This window comes from Hippoglossus hippoglossus, chromosome 21, assembly GCF_009819705.1.
Source record: "Hippoglossus hippoglossus isolate fHipHip1 chromosome 21, fHipHip1.pri, whole genome shotgun sequence".
Classification (NCBI taxonomy): Eukaryota; Metazoa; Chordata; class Actinopteri; order Pleuronectiformes; family Pleuronectidae; genus Hippoglossus; species Hippoglossus hippoglossus.
The window spans coordinates 18875910-18896564 of record NC_047171.1 but is presented as its reverse complement, the minus strand read 5'-3'; the positions used below and the strand labels follow the sequence as shown (position 1 = coordinate 18896564).

The window sequence follows — 20655 nt, the reverse complement described above, 5'->3', positions numbered from 1 at the left end:
TAATTTGAAGCTATAAATGTGCTGAAATACAGTCAAATATAAACCAATACAGAGGAAAATAAGTACAATTATTCATTCATTTTTATTGAGCAATGGCCACAATTGGAACATTAAAATGTGTAAAGTCATCACACTGCAACAGCAAGAAAAAAATGTCAATACATGTTGATATATTTTAAAACTTAAACCAAGGGTTAAAATTAGGTCAAAGCAGTACATTCTAAAAGATAAAAAGAAACATACACTCACATGATTTCTGTATCCTCTTTGTATCCTTGTATGTAACATCTGCTACTGGGACTGGAGACAGGTGGGCAGGGAGGCCGCTAACTGGTTTCAGGCAGCAGGAAGGCGTTATAGTAGTTGTATTATAGAAGGGATTCATTGTCACATAAACACTTCTGCACACTAACATACAAATGCATTCACCCAAACTCAGCTAATTTCTCAGCAGGTTTTTAAAATGCCTTCCCCTGTCACCTGCACACATGCTCGGCCACTTCCTGCCTGCAATCATGGAACCAACAGATGGCTCACTCAGATTAGTGAAGGAAATATCAAACTGTTATCAAATTACTGCCAAGAGATTCGATTTGAAGCATAATCTCTTTGGTCTTTACTCTCCAATTGGCCTCCTTATCTCATATTTGTATATTGAGTATACTGCTGATGAAACGATATATTTAACTGAATTAAGAGAATATAACTACATTGGAAGATTCTGGAATCATGCACAAATTATGGAGACAATATAAATGGTTAAACATTATAAATTCAAAATGTTTCATTTAAACATGAATCCTGTTATTCCTTATACCCATTTTTAGGGTTGTTGAGAAAGGTGGGAAAGTCCACGAGGGCCACGTCAATGGGGGCGGTCGAGTCATTCGCCACTTTCGGTCCAGCTCAGTACCCATCCCCCTCGCCATGGAGATTATGGTCCATTCTTCTGCCAGTCCACCCATCAAACCAGCCCTGCAGCAGGTCACTCATGCCAATGAGGATGGGGCAGGCGGGGGGAGTCTCTCATCTCCTCGGAAGCAACCTCCTCCCAAACCAAAGAGGGACCCCAACACACGTCTGAGTGCATCTTATGAAGCAGTTAGTGCTGGGTTGATGATGGCAGCTAAAGAGTGCCACACTCCAGAGGGCTACTGTTCACCAGCTGGAAGCCCCCCTAAATCCCAGCTGTCCCCCACAGACCCTGCAGGTATATCACCTCCTCTGGTCTTTAGACAATATGACAGATGGTGTTTTGTCAACCACAGTGCTGCTGCTGCTGCTTTCTCTCAGTATTAAATTGATTTTTTTTCTAATTTCCCCAGCCTTGTCCAAGCCCCGCCCCCACAGTGATGACTACACCACCATGAGGAAGGTGCCACCCCCCAAACCAAAGCGCAGTCCCAACACTAAGCTGACGGGCTCGTACGAAGATATCAATGCTGTAGCGCCCAGACTCAGCCAGCTGCGTCCTGCCGATGTGAAGCTGGCCTTCCTGTCCCGTGGTGGTGGATTTGGAGGGTTTGGGGGTTTTATGCAGAGAGCAGCCTCCATTGATGCTCCACAAGGGGTGGCACTGAGCCTGTTCCAGGGTCATGATGAGGAGGATGTGTACATAGAAATGTTGGGCTCCCAGCCGCGGGCTCGGAGCCTCCAGGAGCCCCCTGACAGTCCAGAACAGGCTTCTGACTCAGAAGCTGTCTACGAGGAGATGAAGTATTTCCCTCATGAAGACGGTGGACCTCTTGCCACTGTGATTACCAAGGCAGCGAAACTGGAGGCTTTAGGCTTGGGCTTGGTGGGATTAGTGACGTCTGCTTCTCAGAGTGGGGAGACTAAACGTGTGGCGGGAGGGGTGGCTGCTTCCATGGACATAGCTTACTCACACAGCACATCTAGTAGTGTAGCTAACAAAGGTCAACATGGCAAAGATGGCAGCTGTGACATCCCCGCTCCCTTTCCCAACTTGCTCCCCCACCGCCCACCTCTCCTGGTGTTTCCCCCTTCCCCCGTCACCTGTTCCCCTGCTTCAGACGAGTCACCCCTCACCCCACTAGAGGTAAAAAAGCTGCCAGTGTTTGAGACAAACCTGAACTACGCTACTGGCCCAGACAGCCCTCTGTCTCCTCAGTATGCCCGCCAGAGGGCTGACTCCTCCCCTAGCCTCACTGTCCTCATGCCAGAGAAGAAGTCTACACCTCCACTCACCCCTCCACCTCCACCTCCTCCCCCCAGTGCACCCCCTCCTCCCTACAGACCCCCTTCACACTTCCCCTTCCCCCCTGAGGCCAACTTCCTGTCTCTGACACGAGCAGCATCTGTCACTGGGGGCTCGGACTCCGCCAAAACGTCTTCACAAAGGGCAGGGGGGGAACCCCTGGGGAAGCCACCTCCCTACTCCCCAGTGAAGATGTCTCGTCCCGAGCCTCGGAGAGCGCACTCGTGCTCCTCCTCTCCCCTGCTGTTCAACCCAGCCAATGGCAGACCCCTGACCAGTCCCCTGGATGAACTCAACACCCTGTTCAGCTCTGGACGCAGCCTACTGAGGAAGTCCACATCTGGCCGGAAAATGAGAGATGGAGGTCTGTCAGTAATGCTCATAAACACACAGTTACACACATCTTAAACACAGAAGATTAAAGCACATTATCACAGAGCATTTCTAGAATCTAAAATAAGCTTTTATCCTTCAATCTTTCTCCAGACATATTAATTGGTTCATGGTTGACCCACAGTTGGGATAATCTGAGTGAGATCAAACCAAACCACAAGCAAATATGTGAACCTGTTTGTGCAGGAGTTATGTGTCTGTTATGTGTTTCATCTACTTTGATGATTTCATGATCAAATTCTCATACTCACACGTTTTGCCTGTGCCTGATGATTTATTGGGTACTGAGTGATTACCTTCAGTACAACAGGAGGAGTGCAGGCCTGTACTGTAGGTAAGTAATAACCCCTCGTATTTGTGTGTGGGTCCGTAACACATGTTCTCACATGAACTGAGATGAACCAGCATCCAAAAGCCTTCCTCATAAATCCCCTTTCTCTACATTGGAAACGCCTTACATTAATTCAGGTGTTGTTACCAGCCACCCTCTTTGGTCCATTTGAGGCAGCCCATTTGTTACCGTCTCCAGTGCTCTGCCCTTTGGCTGCTGCAACTGAATTCTAGCATTTTAGCAAATGAGCTTATCATCACACTTCACTGTAGCAATGATGTAGCTGTGTTGTAGATTAGTGCAAAAAATGAGGAGCACATACAGACTCTGTGACACTGATGTAAAGGTTGACCTTTGCAAAAAGGAGGGCAAACGTATTTGTCTCATATGATACATGAAATCGGTGGCTCCTCAGGTCAGAGGTTTCAAACCTTCAAGAAATTACTCTGTGTTGTTAGTACGGCAGTGAATTTCCCATTGAAAGTCATTTTGAGAAAGTAGAGGCGTCAGAGAAGGTAGAAACTGTGTTGTCCCTTTCTGAGTCTCTGTTTCCTTCAAGTGTATTAGTTGTGGCTGGGTAAATAATACATGAGCAGCAGCATGATGAGGATGAGCATCAAATATTTAACAGCTCACTCATGTTCTGCTGAAGGGAGTGTGACTGCTCGGTAACAACTAACAAGACATCCTGGACAATTATCTAGGAGACAAGTTAGAAAAATTACAAACAAGTGAAAGTATTAGCTCCAGTTGTCAGTAATCAGTCATCTTCCCCGAGGCTTGTTGTTGTGGAGCTACGTGATTTGTCTGAGAGACGGTTGTGTCATACTTCTATAATTGTAACAAGTTCAAAGGGCAGGTAGCTGAACTCCTTATATGAGACGGTATGAAAGCAAGTGCACATGCTGACACAAATGCCTCAGATGACATCTTGCACTTGACTCTTCATCTGCACCTGGACCTGTGCAGGAAAAGCGCTGGCGTCACGGAAACAGCATGTGTGACACGGGAACCTGGAGCTGGGGTATTTTGAGTGGGCAAAGCTAAGGCGGTCCGCATAGAGATCAGAGCACACAGGGATGCCGATGGGCTTAACAGGATGGCCTACTTCCGTTCCCCCTCGGCTGTTAAATGACTGAGTGTGATACCTGACGCTGTGGGAGTGGCCAGGGGTTACAGTTGCTATCCCAGACATCTCTGTGAAGAGCAGCTGTCTATCCTTCCTCCTGCACCCACAGGGAATGAGAAAACCACAGGAACGCCAGGGGAAGAGGGCAGGTGGTCTTGACAGGGCAGGCTTTAGGAAATCACTGTCACAAGACATCTTATGCCGCAGCGACAACATACAAAATTTAATAAAAGTCAAATCCTGTCTCACTTATGTCATAATTTCACAAATACTCACTGTGACTCACAAACATGTGACCCTCACATCAGCTCTGTTTCTCTACCTGGACTTTTGTCCCTCTTATTCACACACCTACCCCGCTGGACCTAAAGTACAATTTGCTAAGTTTATATTTAGACATCTTGTGACCGTGGAGGACCAGGAGGCACACATTCTCAGCGTGGGACAGCAGCTGACGAATTCCCATTCACGCTCCCACACACATACTGTATGTAGCCACAGTCATTTACTCATTCAGTGTGTGAGAGCATGTGAGCCCTGACGTGCAGAAGCAGGGGCAGAGGCAGGTCATGTGGAATCACCTTCCCACCAAAGCTGAATGAACACTTTTTTAAAACACTAAGATAGATGCACAAGGAAGGAGGGGGAGTAAGAAGAAAATGCTTGTTAATAAATTGTAGTATTTTAGCGAAGTTGGTATCAATATTATCAGTTACAGCAAGAAGCTTCCTCCGATTTTTGGGGATTTGCTGAACCCCACAATTTCTCTAATGACTCTGCATGATGGAATCTAATGTCTTACGTGGATTATTAATAACATGCACTGACTTGTAGTGCGTTTTCTTCTGGTTATTTTCCCAGGATTCAATTCTAATATAAATCTGCCAGGGAGGGAAGAATTTGGCTCTGCCCCCAACTCGCCATCCCTGCCGCTACAGGACAAGAACGCCAACAACCACCATCCCCACTCCTCTAGCTCCGCCTCCGTAGAGAACGGCAACCAGATTTCCAACGGTAACAGCGCAGGTTTTGTATATTTACAACACAGTGTCGCAGTATTTCATAGCAAATACTTCCTATATTGTCAAGGTAAACTGAGATCAAGGATGAAGAAGAGATATTTTAAATAGTAGACATTATATAGACATAGAGAATATCATGTCTAGATTTAATGTATACTTAAATTACTCCAAAATCATACAATGTACAGCTGAGCCTCAGTAAACAAAGAGATAAGCCTGACTACAATTGATGGGTCTGCCTCATGTAGTGAGACTACAGTTTCAACCACCTCCGCCAAGGCTGATTGGCTACTTTATCAACATTTTGCATATACATGTATTTACATCAGATACATCTGGATCTTTATCTGGATTCATACCAAATTTTACCTGTTCATAGGTATTGGCACTTTTTCATAAAGATATCTACATTATTGCCTGAGAAACTCACCAAAATGTTGAAAACCCAATTGATGGGAAAAAAAGATCCTGAATACGGACCCAGGATTTTTACGTCCCCAATGTATAGAGACAAATATAAAATACAATATATAAAAAAATATAAAATGCTAAGTTTCCTGGTTAGTCCGTCTGAGCGTTCCTTTTTATTACAGCAAACATTGGTGCATTAGTCGGTGAGTTTTTAAAATTAACTTAAATATAAACATAGTAGAGCTCATTTTGTAATGTCATAAAGAACTACTTATTATTGACTTTAAGTCAAATTTTATATTATCTCTTATCTGCACTCTATTTAAGAGCTATGGTTTTCTATTGCAAAACATTGTGCTGCAACATATTATGAAGGCCCTTCCAGCTACAGCACTGTTGACGCTTGTTAGTGTGTTGGTAGGTTTCTAGATATGCAGAGCAGAACTAAATGACACAGAGTCTGACTCCAGCTGAGTCACATAAGGACTTAAATTAATCTTGGAGATTTCTGATATATAAACGGTGCACAGGCAGGGAAAAAGAGTGAAGGGTTACAAAGACTGAGAGACAAATTACACAAGAAAATAAGGTAGAGGGACTAAAGATATATAAAAAGATGACCATGAGTTCTTCATCTGCAGCCAGAGTGATTAAAATATTCTTTAAACACTCAGAGATTGTCAGAATTAACATTTCCTTCCATGTGAAGAAAGGATGTCAACCTCCCCTGCCACGCGTTTGTGTGTGTGTGTGTGTGTGTGTGTGTTTGAAAAGTGAGGTGTCCTTCAGTCTGTACCTGTCAGTGTGTGGGAGGACTTCCAGTCAGATGCCTTTGCTTCATAGCGTCCTTTTGATATTGTGTTCAGGGTCGCTGGAGGATGAGAGTCACAGCAAGTCAAACTCCTCAAGCTCCAGCTCCATGCACAGACACATGGACAGCCATCACACTCAGGTAAACACACAAGGATGGGGACTTAGCATGTGTAAGATGTTTTATGCTGATACGACAGGGAGAATTTCTTTTTTTATTTGTAGCCCTATATTCTAACACCCTATGTAACCCTGGGACCTTCTGTTTAAAATTTCAAATGAGAGTGGCATGTACATACACATGCTTACACACTTCCAACCGCACAATTACAGCACAACCACATCAGGCCTGTATATTGTTTTGGGTTTCTTGACATTTTGAGTGGACCGGAAAGTGGCCCCCATTGAACAACACGTATCACTCATGACATGTGAGCTTTCTCTGGCTTTGCAGACAGGTGTACGGTTACAGGGTTGAATTTACTGTCCTGCATGTATGTGCGCACACACACACACACACACACACACACACACACACACACACACACACACACACACACACACACACACACAAGCAGGAACACACAGACACACAGCTTCATTATTGAAAACAGTGGAATCAACCAAAGGGGGTCTTACATTGGGCTTATCAACCTAATCACACTCACAAATTGGATGTAGCTATGCCATAGCAGACATCCACAGGGAGAACCAGTCACAAATGAAAGACAGGAAGCTCTTTTGACAATTGTCATGTGCTGTACCTTCACCTCAGGCAAGAACAGATCTCAATAAGATCTTTTATCCACAAAGACCAGACTCAAATTCTCTTTTGATCTGCTGCCTGTTATCTCAATAATCTATCATCCGACTGAAAAATATCTACACTTGCCCTTGTGATTAATATAAAGCATATATAACTTAAGAGACACAGCATTCTTAGAACACTCTTAATTCACTTTGTGAACGCTCTCCTCAACAATAAACCTGATTGCTGTTACATTAATTCATCCTGCTCTCAAAAGAACGCTTCGCCTCATGGAAACTGATTGAGATTCGGCTCAGTGATAGAGTTTCACTGCCAGTAGTGCATGAAACACAAGAATGAGCAAAGTACGTAGTGTCCCACTTTGGGAGCAGCTCAGGACACATCATTCGTAAGACGCCGTCACTAGAGATGTGAAGGCACACCGTGTACACAATCCTCAGCTGGGGTGAACTCACTTAATGCATCTATTCAATGCTCGTCTATGAGTGTGAGATGTAATAATGAAGTGTCAGCACAGGCTGTTTAAGGCTGCAGTCTATAGAAAAGAATGAGGTCCATTCTAATATTAAAGAATATATACTGTATGTCTCCAGGACGGACAGTGGCCGAAGGTATTATGTTTTGGGGTTATCCATCCGTATTTCCTTTTGTCTGTTCCATTCTTGTGAACGAAATATCTCAAGAACACCTTGGACTCAAGGATGAAGTGATACGATTTTTGGTTGTCAAAGGTCAAGGTCTCTGTGGCCTTACAAAACAATTGTTTTTGCCTTGTGAATGCAATATCTCAGAAACACCACCAGGGAACCTTTTCATGTTTGGTGCAAATGTTCACTTAGACTTAAGAATGAACTGATTAGAATTTGGTGGTCAAAGGCCGAGGTCACTCTGACCTTTCAAATCATGTGTTTGGTCTTGAAAATACAACAACTCAACAGCGCCTCGAGGAAATGTCTTCAAATTTTGAACAAATATTCAATTGGACATAAGGATGAACTGATTTGATTTGGAGGTCAAAGATGAGAGGTCAAAGTCATGGTGGCCTCACAAACTTTGTCTTCTTGAACATGATATCTCAATATATTCTTCAAAGTTTGCTCAGTTGTCAACTGGATTCAAAGATAAACTGATTAAATTGCAGTTGTCAAAGGTCACATTGACCTCATATTATTGTGAATGCAATATGTTAGGACTGAAACTGCACTAGTGAGTAAAGACATGCAGGGTGGTAATTCTAGTGGAAACTTTATTTTCTCAGAATATATGAATTATTGGGCTGTTCTCTTGTGCCCAGGTATCTCTCTTTCTCTCTCTCCGTCTGATTCTAATGAGCTTGGCTGTTCCTCTCACTCCCTCCTTTATCTTCCAGAGGGGACATCTCAACTTTTCTCCGTTCGGTGCCGGGGCTGCCCTCTAAAACAGCGAGGGGGGGCATGGGGGATTCACAGGAGTCCCCGTTCACATGTAGAGATGTGGTGAGTGTATGTCACGCCTCCACCCTTAATGGCAGTGTTTTTCATAGACCCAGTGTGGGATCACGACAGTAATGATCTTAAAAACTGCCTCAAAGGTTTTGGCTAAGTTGAGAGTAATACTCCACCCAAAGTCTATTTTTGGTTAAGATTTACCTCCTGTAGACTTAAAAGATTTTCTTGTTTATTAATTACATTGGATTGAACAGATTTGTGCCAGAAAAAAAGTATAAAAAGATTCTGATCAAATCTTCTGAAAACATGGGTCTTAGGAGGAAAAGCCTGGAAAACCACTGCCTGTGCAGGACATCATCTCAGCTTTACCTGCTCCCCTTGTTTATTGTGCTCGTTGTCCTTTGTCAGAGTCGGGCGGCATAAAAAAGGCTCATCCTAGAATCAGCGACACTGAATCACTTTCCAACCTCCCACTCCTTTTTTTTTACCCTTTATTTTTGGAAAGAAACTGCAGCTCTTAGGTTCAGCAAGACTCTCTGCATCAGTATTCCTGCAATCTTGCCTTCTCATTTGAGGCTATCAGCATCTACAGTGTAATTATGTATTTGACACCGAATTCAGAAAATCTATTGTCAGTTTAGCTCCATGCTGTGTGTATCAGCTTTATGTAGAATATATGATTTTCAGAGAGAAGAGAGAATCAATTGGGGTTGATCATTGTTAGGTAAATGCATCTTGTAGTGGACAATATGTATCCTTGTTTCCTTCAAGACTGTTTTTGTATTAGCATATGCTAACACCAACATTGATACGCGTGGATTTACCGCTTACGAATACCAGAGTGTCTTCAACAAAGCAGAGCTGCAGTTTTTATCGGTACTTGTTCATCTGCTGGCATTTTATGTTGCTGAATCCATCACATGAACCCCTTTATATTCCTTTCTCAGACCCTTTTTCCTTGCACCACTGGTGATGATACATTTTACCGAGTGTTGTGATCACATGATCTTCATCCAGCTGTGTCTGACATTATCTCCTTGAAGTAAGCAGAGAAACTGTTGCCTTCTGTGTACAATTGGAAACATGGAAACATGGAGACACTTTAATCTTGGATCCTTACTTCATTAATTATTTTCGTTATCATATGTTCTATCAAGAGATGAGAACAACTCTGACCCAGAATAAGTTTCAATTAAATGCATTCCAGGCTGTGTTTATGCAGGATTATCAGATCTAATGGGATAAATAAAAAGGAAAGGATGAAGGAAGTGGAAGGGGGAGGATAATTCAGTTAGGAATGAATGGACTGGTTTGTTTTTGTTCCTGAAGTTAGTAATCAAGAACAGCAGTCTAAACTAATCACATAAGGGCTAAACTGGCTGCTAAATGCTTGGATGATGCAGATATTGATATTCTTCAGATGATGTCTAAGCAGAAGTTATAAAGTTTAAAATGGCAGAAACTCTGTGGCAGACGTTTGCTCCTCATAAAATTGAGCTCAGAGAAACAGTTGAAAGGATGCAAGGGACAGAGTGAGAGCATTAGTTTCTCTGCATTAATCCCCTGTGTTTGGCAGGGTGGAAGCATATGTGTGAGTAAACGTACCGTGCCAGTTTCTCTGAAAACCCAGAGTCACCTCACCTATCCGGGGAAATTTCCAGGAAAGGATCTGACAAAGAGAGGTCATCAGTGAGCACCAACATCTCTCCCTCCCTGCAGTGTCCCTCTTTTTCTGCCCGTTGCACTCGCTTGTCTGATCCAATAACACGAGCAAAATTATTCTAGAAAAACAAGCTGTTCAGTGATGCTTTGTTAACTGATTTAAAAGAAGTAATGCAACATGTACTGATCTTTTTCCTGTGTTCTTGTTTGTGCAAATAATGAAAGCTTAGTTTATCAGAAGCAATGTGATGTTTTCATGTCACTGGGCGAGATTAAACACTGCAGCCTGACAAATGTGAGTTTACATGTTTGGATGTATATATACAGTGTGTGTGTGTGTGTGTGTGTGTGTGTGTGTGCGCGCGCGCGCGTGCGTGTGTTCTGAGTGGATACCGTTACACTCTGGCCTCAGGACACCCGGTCTGTGAGTGACAGTTTTAAATGACCACTAGTCGTCTTACATTATCATATTATTACCATAACATTACCAATTCATTAACATGTACATGTGGCTTCAGATATTGGCCCCCACCCTCTTGCCCACAATTTCAGAGGTCACAGGGTGTTTCAACAGAGGAAGGGAGTGTCCTTGAGTGTCCTCAGTCAGAAAATCATATATTTAGGCTACTGCAATCTTACTTTATTTCACATCATCCATTAGTTTTGAAACACAGGATCTTAAAGGCAGTCGTGTGTTAATAATATACAAGAGACTGCATTGGTTTGGAGTTTTTTATTTCAGGCACCAGTGAGACAAAAAATAATGTCAGGAAGTCCATTTTGAGTTAGTCATACAAAAAACACTGTAAATACCCTTCCAGGAGTTTACACTTGCACTTATGTAAGTGGCCAGCACATACAACACCCGGCTCGATGACATTACATTGAGCCAGGTTCAGATTTCCATCAGACAAACCTGTGTCTGGCACTGGCAAACTCATTTGCATCCCCCACCGTCGATATAGTGGTCCCATTCAAATGAATGAGGCCGGAGGACATAAAATGTGATAGTTTCCTATAGTCTCCATTCTCTGTTTGAAACTCAAATTATATAACTGTAAGGTACACTATATGATCAAAAGACAACCCTGTACAGTGTGTGTGTGTGTGTGTGTGTGTGTGTGTGTGTGTGTGTGTGTGTGTGTGTGTGTGTGTGTGTGTGTGTTTGTTTGTTCATGTGTCCATGTAAAGTCACGTGTTGTAGAAGGACATGGTGTTCCTACTCTTCCAGTAGCTGGTGTTCCAGCCTGGCGCCAGAGCAGAGAATAGCCTGGCAGGGAGGTGTAAATTATGGATTAGGTCGCTGAGTATTGTGCTTGTGCAGGCAGTCAATCTGTGTGTGTGTGTGTGTGTGTGTGTGTGTGTGTGTGTGTGTGTGTGTGTGTGTGTGTGTGTGTGTGTGTGTGTGTGAACTAAATGTACAGAATGCTTGGAAAAGTTGCATTATACTGTATGTGCCACTGAAACTCCAATAAACATGAAAAATGGAGGATGGGGGCCCAGCATTAAAACCGCTCAGTGGTTTTACTGTTATGGCTGGTGTGTGAATATTTTCAAAATTTTTCTTCTTGGCAACAGGTCCCATTAAAAGACGGGGGAAAATTGAAAAGATCCAAATAACAGATACTGCCGATATAGTCAAAGTCTGATACACTTGATTTCTCCGAGCTCCATTTTCCAGAAGGGGCTGAATTTGAAAATGTCCAGGCAGTTGCTCTGGAAAGTGTACGAATGAGCCCATGTGAGAATACAGCAGGAAAATGACCAAATTCTGAGCGAATGAGTGTGTGTGTTGGTGACGTTTCTAACACGTGACAGACGCATAAGTGGAAAAAGACAAAAAGAATACAAATATATCAGGATGAAAAATAGTTGCCATACACCTAGAAGACGCAGACGAAAGCTTCAACTTGGAAAGAAAAAAAAAGAGATCTGGCTGCTTTAGAGAATGTCTGGAAAATGACTGGACCCAACTTTCCAGACACTTCAAAACAGATATGTGGTCATTCTCTAGTTGATTGTTAGTCAATCCCAAATGAATCCATAAATTCTCACTATGCACTGAATGTGTATTAATGTGCAGCTGTTTTGGGAGGGTATTGAGCCTTTAAAAATAAACTACATGCAGTATTTGTGAGTTTTCCAGTTTACACCTCTAGAAGGAACATGTAACGCTGGGTGAGAGTTACAGACAGGGTAGGGAAGTCAGAAAGCATTTTTTCACTTCTGCTATTTTCATGGGATTTGTTGACAGTAGTAAAAAATGTGGTACACGGTAGAGTAATGTCTGCCTCATACTTTAAATCTCATCTCAGACCATGAGGGCACAGTTTTCTCCCTTTAACAGGCCATCACCTGCCACCATTATAACCTCCAGCACCTAATCTGATCTGGATCATCAGGGCCCCATCCTGCTGCTGGTATTACTGACTGAGGGAGATTGCAGTTACCTTCTGATTGATTTACCTGGGTATTGACTGGCAGATGATGGATGATGTGCTCTACACAGACTAGTGTGTGCGTGCGTGTGTGTGTGTGTGTGTGCGCGCGCGTGTGTGTGTGTGTGAGAAAGGAGAGTCACTCAGAGGGTCCCCGCTGTAATTCAAAAGATGGTCTTGCAGCTGATGTACACTACGTGGGCTCCAGAGATAGAATATGGAAATGAGGCGCCGTTAAAGCTGTCAGTCAAAGACGGGATTCCCCCCCCCGTGCTTCCTGTTGTATCTCCGGTCTCATGAGATGGCTCGGCGCCCGCCCCAGATTCATCTCTGTGTTGTTCATTAGGATGATTCATGAGAAAAATGTCCCACTTTAAGAAGAGAAATTCAGCCCCTGATCACTGACGCTTTCAAGATGATGAATCAGACAAAGCTGTCCTGTTCCTCTTGCTCCATATGTGGTCTCTAATCTCTAATGGAGACATGTTTAGGAGATGAAACTTGACATTTCTTTCATCTGCGTGTAGGCTAGTGTTGCAGTGACAGGGACATGAGCCTTTTTTGTTCTTTTTAAACCACTGCTTCTCATGCACACTCTCTTTCCTTTACCACCTCCCGTCATGGCCTGGTCATTTCAGCTTGTCATCTGCTCGTCTGTCCATTCAGTAGAAAAGACTTTTCTCAGTGTGTGATTTGGCTGTAAACCTGATTTATTCCTCCATCTTCTCCAGATGTTCCAGAGGCTACGTTTGTCCAATGGCAATGACAGCTCCGCCCTGGGAGAGCTTCTGCGATGGCGGCGAGTGCAGTGTGAGGGGCGGGGCAACTGGAAGCATCGTCCACCTCAGTCCCCGCCCCTGCCCCCCACGCTGCTCTGGACCAACAGGAAGGCCTCTCCATGACAGAGGCTGTGTCTCTTTCTCTTCAACCACCCTCGCACATGCTCTTTTTTTTTTTTTTTATGTGGACCAAGTAACCTGAACACCCAGGGGCTGGGCTGAAGCTCCGAGCCCCAAAGCATGAGCCGAGTCTCTGGGCTGAAGGTCCTGCCTCTCCGCCTTTGACCTTGACTCTGGAGAATGCCCCAACCTATGTAATAGAAGCTCAGCACTATGTGACACTGAGAGGTGTAATCCATGAGAAATGAGTGGAGCGCACACACGGTAGAGGTTCACTGGGAGCTTGGGGTTATTTTATGATCAAATATTTTACTAACAAACAAAAATTATACAGATGATATTATTTACCTCAGGTCTTCTGAGATATAAACCTATGATGTCCTTCGATGGATTTAAGAGCAAAGCAGCAGCGTTTTTGTGGTCACATATGATCTATATCTTCAATCATGATTCACTGCTGCACATGAAGGAGCTTCACCCAAAAACATGGTGCTGATTATACTTGACATGCTGTTGTGTGATATTCCCATGATGTGTGTGTGTGCACCCCCTGAGTCTCAGACCTCTCTAACGTTTACAAGTCAACCGACACCGTCGGGCTCTTTCGGTTTTTAGCATCAGAGTACTGACTTCGACACGGGACCGTTTTCAGGTACACAGATCTCACTTAGCCTCTCACGTCTGGGCTCGAAGTGAATACTACAGCCCTGGCAACGTGGGACCAGGGGTCAGGGTAACCTCAGTAATATCCCATGGTGCACTTCTCCTCCCCATTGTTACCACCAGCCTTTGAGGAACAAAGTGCAAACGACTGCACTTACCTTTCTATGATAATGGATCCATCATAAACACCTAAAGGTAAAATAACAAAAGTTAAGCAGTGAGGTATATAGTTCATGTTGTGAACATGAAACTTTGTGCCAAAGTGACACAACTTATGAAAGATATGTCTAAAATAACAAGTAATTTAAAACCTGATGTGTACAGTTGTCTCCGTATATGTACAGACTGACATAAATGACCAAATCACAGGTATTCAGTATAGACGACAGTTTCTAAGTAGAAACAATTGAAATGTTGAAAAGACGGGACAGAAAAAAGTCTGCTCTTGAAAAGTAGCAACTCAAATCTCGTGTCTCATCAGCATCTGAACAGTCCAGTGTGTTCGGTGTTGTTCAGGAGACTGTGCGGAGCTCAGGAACTCACGCACAGACGAACTGGATCAATGTACAGGCCCCGCCCCCCTTGGCGTGGGTGGGTGGGTCGACACCCGCCACCCTCCGTGTCCTCTCTCAACCTTTCCACACTTGACCCCAACAAACTGACCCGCTCCTCTGAGCTCCTGCCCCCCCCCGACACCTCCCTAATGGATCAAACCGGCTCTACGGGTGTTTCCATGGTAACTGCTATGTAAATTGTGACTAGTGGCGTATGTTGTAGCTTTTACTATGGCAGAAAAGCACAGAGATTGAAGTGAAGGACGAGGATGAGATGATACTTTGTACGATGGTGAAACTGGGATGTAAGAATGTCTTGGGTTCGATGCAATGACTAAGGTAAAGAGAAGAGGTTTATTTTAAAATGTGAATATCTTTTTTTCAGAATGATGATTGTCTATGGCTATGAAATCCTTTATACTCTATTTAATATTATTTGTTGGCCCCTCCTGAACCTGTTGTTCTGTTCCTTTGATGCAAGGCAGATGTTTTCATTGTATATGGATGTTTTATTGCACAGTGTTTATGTGGTGTGGTGTTGACTCCTGTAATGGGCTGGGTGTGTCTCAACAAGGTGGTTGATATTTGCAGATCGGTTCGGGATTGTTAGAGCCGCAGAGTATCAATAGCTCTGATGGATTTCTCATTCCCACTGATCACCCGCAATGTGTCCGATTGATTCAGCCTCACAAATTAGCAGCACCATCACAGGATCGATCTCGGGCTGCTGTCGATGCGCGAAGGTGCACGAATATTCGAGAGGAAAAAGAGACCACTGACGTTCACAACAGAGACGGAGAATCACACTTTTTTTCGACTGGCTGGCTGAATGTATAAATGCACATTTTAATTTCTCTGCCTGCGCACATCAATAAGACCCTGTGTAACTTATTACTGGAACATGCGCCTGTATCTAACAAGTGTACCTGACTGCTTGATGTGATTATTATCTTCAAAAGGTTATGTATGCACTTCATTTCATTTAAAAAAAATTAAGTTAAGGATGATGAGTTATTGAGTTGCTCCATGATTCCCACGTCGTTCGCTGCGATTGGGGCTGCATGTGCTGCAGAACTGTGTCGGACATTTTCATTGTGGTGCGATTCAGCTCATTCACACTTGGATTTAAACTCATCAAACACAACAAGACAGGAACTAGGATCAAGCCAGTCGACGTCACCAGTGCCAGTGAAGGAGCCTCTGTATCTGTCCGTCATTATCATCAGGCTTCTGGTTTCCATGTGTGAACATTTTACAGATTACTGACATGTGATGAGGAGGGTTTTTATTGTCTTTTAAAGCGTATCATTACTTTCTACCTTGCATGACCACGTGTTGGACCCAGCCCAGTAGAACATGCTCATGCTAAAGAGATTTATATCAAAACAGGCTGTCTAATGTGAAGAACTGCTTCCCTCTGCACTGTGAATCACTGCACTGTTCCCGTCGCCTCCTCCGACTGCTCGGACCGCTCCATGCTCGTATCACATCCGACCTCTTATGACCAACCTCCTGTCAAACCCTGGCAGCCAGATTACTGCCAGTCATCTCTGTCGGTCAGGACTCAGATCAGCTCTGTGGTGCTACAGCCAGCGCACGACGACCATTCTGTTGTTCCCCAGTCCGTGTGTAGTCGTCCAGAGCGACAGGATGTTTTAGCACCTGAACAGCGGTATCTCACTGCCTTTCATAGTGTGTGTTTGTTTTTTGTTTTTTATTGTACATAACATACGGTTCATATGTTTTAAACCTGCATACATACGTGTTTGTGGAAAGAAAAAGATTGTATGTGATATTTCATAATTATTATGTTCCCAATGTTTTATAAGAACTGTACCTGTACAGCAATAAAGCACAATTGTGTCAATGCCAGTGTGTGTGCGTGTGTGTCTACACGCTTGGAGCAGCTTTTAAATATATTTTCTTATCCTTTCATATGCAAAATGGCCCTTATCAGTGTTACTTTATTATATAGCACATCGACACAGCACTGTAACAACCTAACTGGTCAAGGTGACAGACTGTAAGGCATCATATTTTATGAAGTGATCATAAATTATGGTCTCCACTTCATCACAGTATCCAAAAATTAAGCTTTAATATCCAGTCTGCAAAGTGGCGATGGGGGGGTGGTCCAATACACGCACTTGACCAATCACGAGTCAGTCTCAGCTGTCACTCATGACGTTTCACACAATTTTTTACAGCATAGAAAATAAATAACTTGATTCAACATCAATGTGATGAGAACTAGCTGTTAACATGGAGGAGGCAGGATGTATAACCCATATTGTATTCCATCACCAGGTGGTGATCGAGATGCTTTGGCTACCTGCTGCTAGTTTTCACCCAAATCAACAACTCAACTGTCAGTGGTCCAAGTTGCATTGTGGGTAAGGCAGGCACCAGGAAGAAAAGAAAGGAAAACATATTGACTAACAAAGATTGTATCTCTGTGCCAGTTTCTGCTGCAAACTAGTTTCTGACTGTTACATGATCAGCGGAGCTGAACAAGTATATGAAGGTGATTAAAGGTGTGGCTGATAACCTAAGTTAACTAGTTCACTTCATCTCCTGAGTTGAAAGAGATGCTGCTAATGAATTTTTGAGCATTAAATGGCATTTACTTTCAGGATAAAGGAAAACTCTAAATACTGGAGGTGGGAGATGTTTCATGTGAACCAACCCCTTGAAGAGGTTGAACATGTTTGCAGTGACAATACGATGAATGATGAGCGGTGACATTTCCCAGGGCGACAGGCTGGCCTTCCAGGTATTTTAACCTGCAGTGGTTTTCTGTTCACAATCAGGTCAAGACAAGCAGCAGCTCAACTGTATCTTCCCACATAAATAATCCACTGTGGTAACTCCGAGGAATCCTCAAGTGTGGGAGAGTGATTCATTCTCTACCCGGTGTGTGTAGTAACCCAGGATCAGAACGGCAAAGGACAAGGAGCAGAAAATTAACTCTTCTAATCTGTATCTGCTCTGTTGCTAAAGTTTATATAAAACTGCAGCAGGCCCCTTTTTGATTTATTTTGACTCAACAAAGTCCTAGTTAGTTTAATTTAGTTATAAAAAAAATACTCTTATTGATAATTTCTTAACTTCAAATAAAATGTTCCATAATTTATCTTAGTACGTGGAGATTTAGGTATTTTCCAAAAGACAAAAAGACCAGAAGGTGCTGACGAAGATGTCAACAAGAAGACTCAAGAGGTGTTAAGATGAGTGCCGGTAGTGATGTGCTGTGAACAAACACATTTGATTCCCGCAGCAGACTTTATTCATCATGTCCTGCCTCCTTCATGTTCTACTCAAACTAAAACAGGGTTTGTCTCCCTCCAAAGTGAAGCTTTTCCAAACTGCCACTGTTACGGCCATGGAGATCACATGGAGATCAGAATCCAGGTCACAGGTTCCCCAGCTCATCGGGAGCAATGGGATGCACCTGGGACCTCCCTGGCTGGGAGGGGATATAAGGAGGTTTGACTGCCTTGGTTGTTTGCTGTCAGAGGGTCAACACCTTCAGTTGTCTCTCTGAGTTTGTGTTGTTGGTTTGAATTATCCTAAGACTTTGTCATGTGCCCACTTCTATTTACACCCGCCTTTCTCTGTGACTCCCACTATCTTTGCATTAGGTCCAATTTTTCTGTTCTATCAGTTTGATAGATTAAGTGGGTGACGTTTGGGAACTATATTCCCAACGTTACCTTTTAGAGCCCAAGGACCCATTGTGTTAGTTTTGTTCATGTGTTAAACGAATAATATAATGTCATGTTATCATTACTGATGTTTTCACCAGTGTGTTATCAACTGAATTGTTGTTTTCTTCACCCTCACATGGGCCCTTTATATTTAAATACTTTATATTTACATCGGGAGCGGGTCCTCTCTACGGAGGCCGCCATGTTTTTTACAGTCGTCCCAACCGAACAAACTAAACACATTTTGAGTTTTTAACTGAAGGCTGTCACAGGTTCTCCTTCATGTTTGGAAGGGGAGGGTGAGGTGAGGGGTATTCAGCTGCAACATGCAACTTCACCACTAGATGTCACTAAATTCTAGACACTGAACCTTTAAGTGTTTTTGTTAGTTTCCCCAACAGTGGTGTACCAGGTTTTGTTTTTCTTGCGGAGGAAATGTAACGGCCACCATGTGTAAAACACCAGCTTGATATTTGAGTGGGAACAAGGAAAACCCAGCTTCTCAAAAGAGATGACATGAGCCAGTTGGGGCTGTTTGCTAGTTAAGTTAAGAAATCTTTTCACTTTGTCTATTATTGATCATTTCAATGTCAGCTGTTATCAACGTGTTTATTTTACCAGCTTGTTGTAAATTGTTTTTCTCTGCACCTCAGCATCTTGGGAATAATGGTGGTCAATGTGTTGTGTTAAAGAGCTGGGATCTATATTCTGAATCCCTCTGCATTTTAAAAAAAAAACAAAAAAAAAACTGTATAGGTGATCAAACTGGATAGAGTCAATGAAATTCTAATTTAATTTTGTATTTAAGTGAAATGCTTTCTACGACTCTCCTTGACATTGAGATAAGATTAAAGAATAAGAATTTACTATATACAGAGAAAAATATAGTTTGAGGAAAGAAGGAAGAAATATATATGTATAAATGATATCTGGGAAGGATAGATGCAACATGGCTGAGGTAGTTGTGTTCAGCGAGTAATAAATATGATGGATTGGAATATAAAGAAATGTAGCGACAACAACTGATAATCTGTGTTGATTATTAACTGTTTTGTGGTTTGCCTAAAATAAATTAATGAGGAGGAAGAAGAGATGTTTGTTGTTCAGGTCACTGCGAACAACTGAATTTATCCCCGCTGCTCTGAAAGTGGCAGCGGGGCCATGTTATCTATTCCAGGTTGAAAAGGTCCACCATTACACAGAGGGGGTAAATGGCCAAGAGGTAATTTGGACCAAACCGCCCCCTGATGCTAAACCAATAAGCCCTTAATCAAACACACAGCCCCTTCCTCTCAGCCTCTCATCTGGGCCACTGGATGTGGTCACCTTGGCCATATATCTTCTGTTTCCCCTGATTGTCTTCAGTCTCCATCACCCCTGTAGTCATTTATGAGGTTGCTGAGGTCTGGACCTCGCTCGTTTTTTTTTTCCTGAGATGTGGGTTTTATTATGAAAGTCATTAAATAACCACGTTAACCTTTAGTGCTGCAGAGATAAGGCGCAAGATCAACTTTCTCATGTGACTTTACGGCATCATTGCTTGTATATAAGTGGTTTGAGTAAACGACAATGTCTTAGCAACAAAAATCTCAGTGGTTTTTGATTATGTCAGTACACTGGGCAGAATCCACTGCACCATGATGTAGGGGATTAGAGAGTTTCATTTACAGACTGTTTTTTTGCACCATCAATGCTAACTAGTTAAAATAAATTCTACCCATGAAATACATGCTGAAGAAATGCTGATCTTTCAATGCAGTTGTTGTAAGGGGTTGAAATGCATATTTAAAAAATTACATACACCCTTATTATTCATTTTCACATGTTAATCTCTTTTCCAAAATGGTTTGGTTACACTTTTCAGATCTCTCCCTCCCTACCGCCCACTCATGTTCATCATTATTGTAGATAAAAACCATAATGATAGTTTTATAATGATGAGAATAAATGACCAACTTCCTACTTAGCCTAATTGTAAACTAATTTGTAGAACAACATTCAGTTTACTCACTTCATTAGCTTCTATCAAGCTGCACCAAATTGCACACACACATGAGTCCTTTTAAATATGACAGATTTGTTTCATTAAGATCCTATACTATTATATTATATCACACGTTTATATTATACATTACAATGACATTACAGCACTATTGAAAGAACTGTTAATGGTGTATCCTCTTTTACACAAACTGCACAGATACACATACAAAATCCTCATC

At 42.8% G+C, this 20655-nt stretch overlaps 1 protein-coding gene across 8 annotated transcripts in view; it reads left to right on the top strand.

The window, feature by feature from the left end:
* Positions 1-14317, top strand: part of myo16 (myosin XVI) — a 97805-nt gene extending 83488 nt beyond the window's left edge. For 6 of the 8 annotated variants that reach the window (XM_034575124.1, XM_034575127.1, XM_034575125.1 and 3 more), the window contains exons 31-35: positions 828-1210; positions 1326-2582; positions 4933-5085; positions 6371-6456; positions 13342-13512. In XM_034575124.1, the coding sequence (XP_034431015.1) occupies positions 828-1210; positions 1326-2582; positions 4933-5085; positions 6371-6456; positions 13342-13512 (2050 nt within the window). Of the gene's footprint in view, positions 1-827; positions 1211-1325; positions 2583-4932; positions 5086-6370; positions 6457-8452; positions 8559-13341 lie in introns of all 8 variants that reach the window. The other 2 variants (XR_004612584.1, XM_034575121.1) reach the window with 2 other exon arrangements.
* Positions 14318-20655: the final 6338 nt, after the last annotated feature.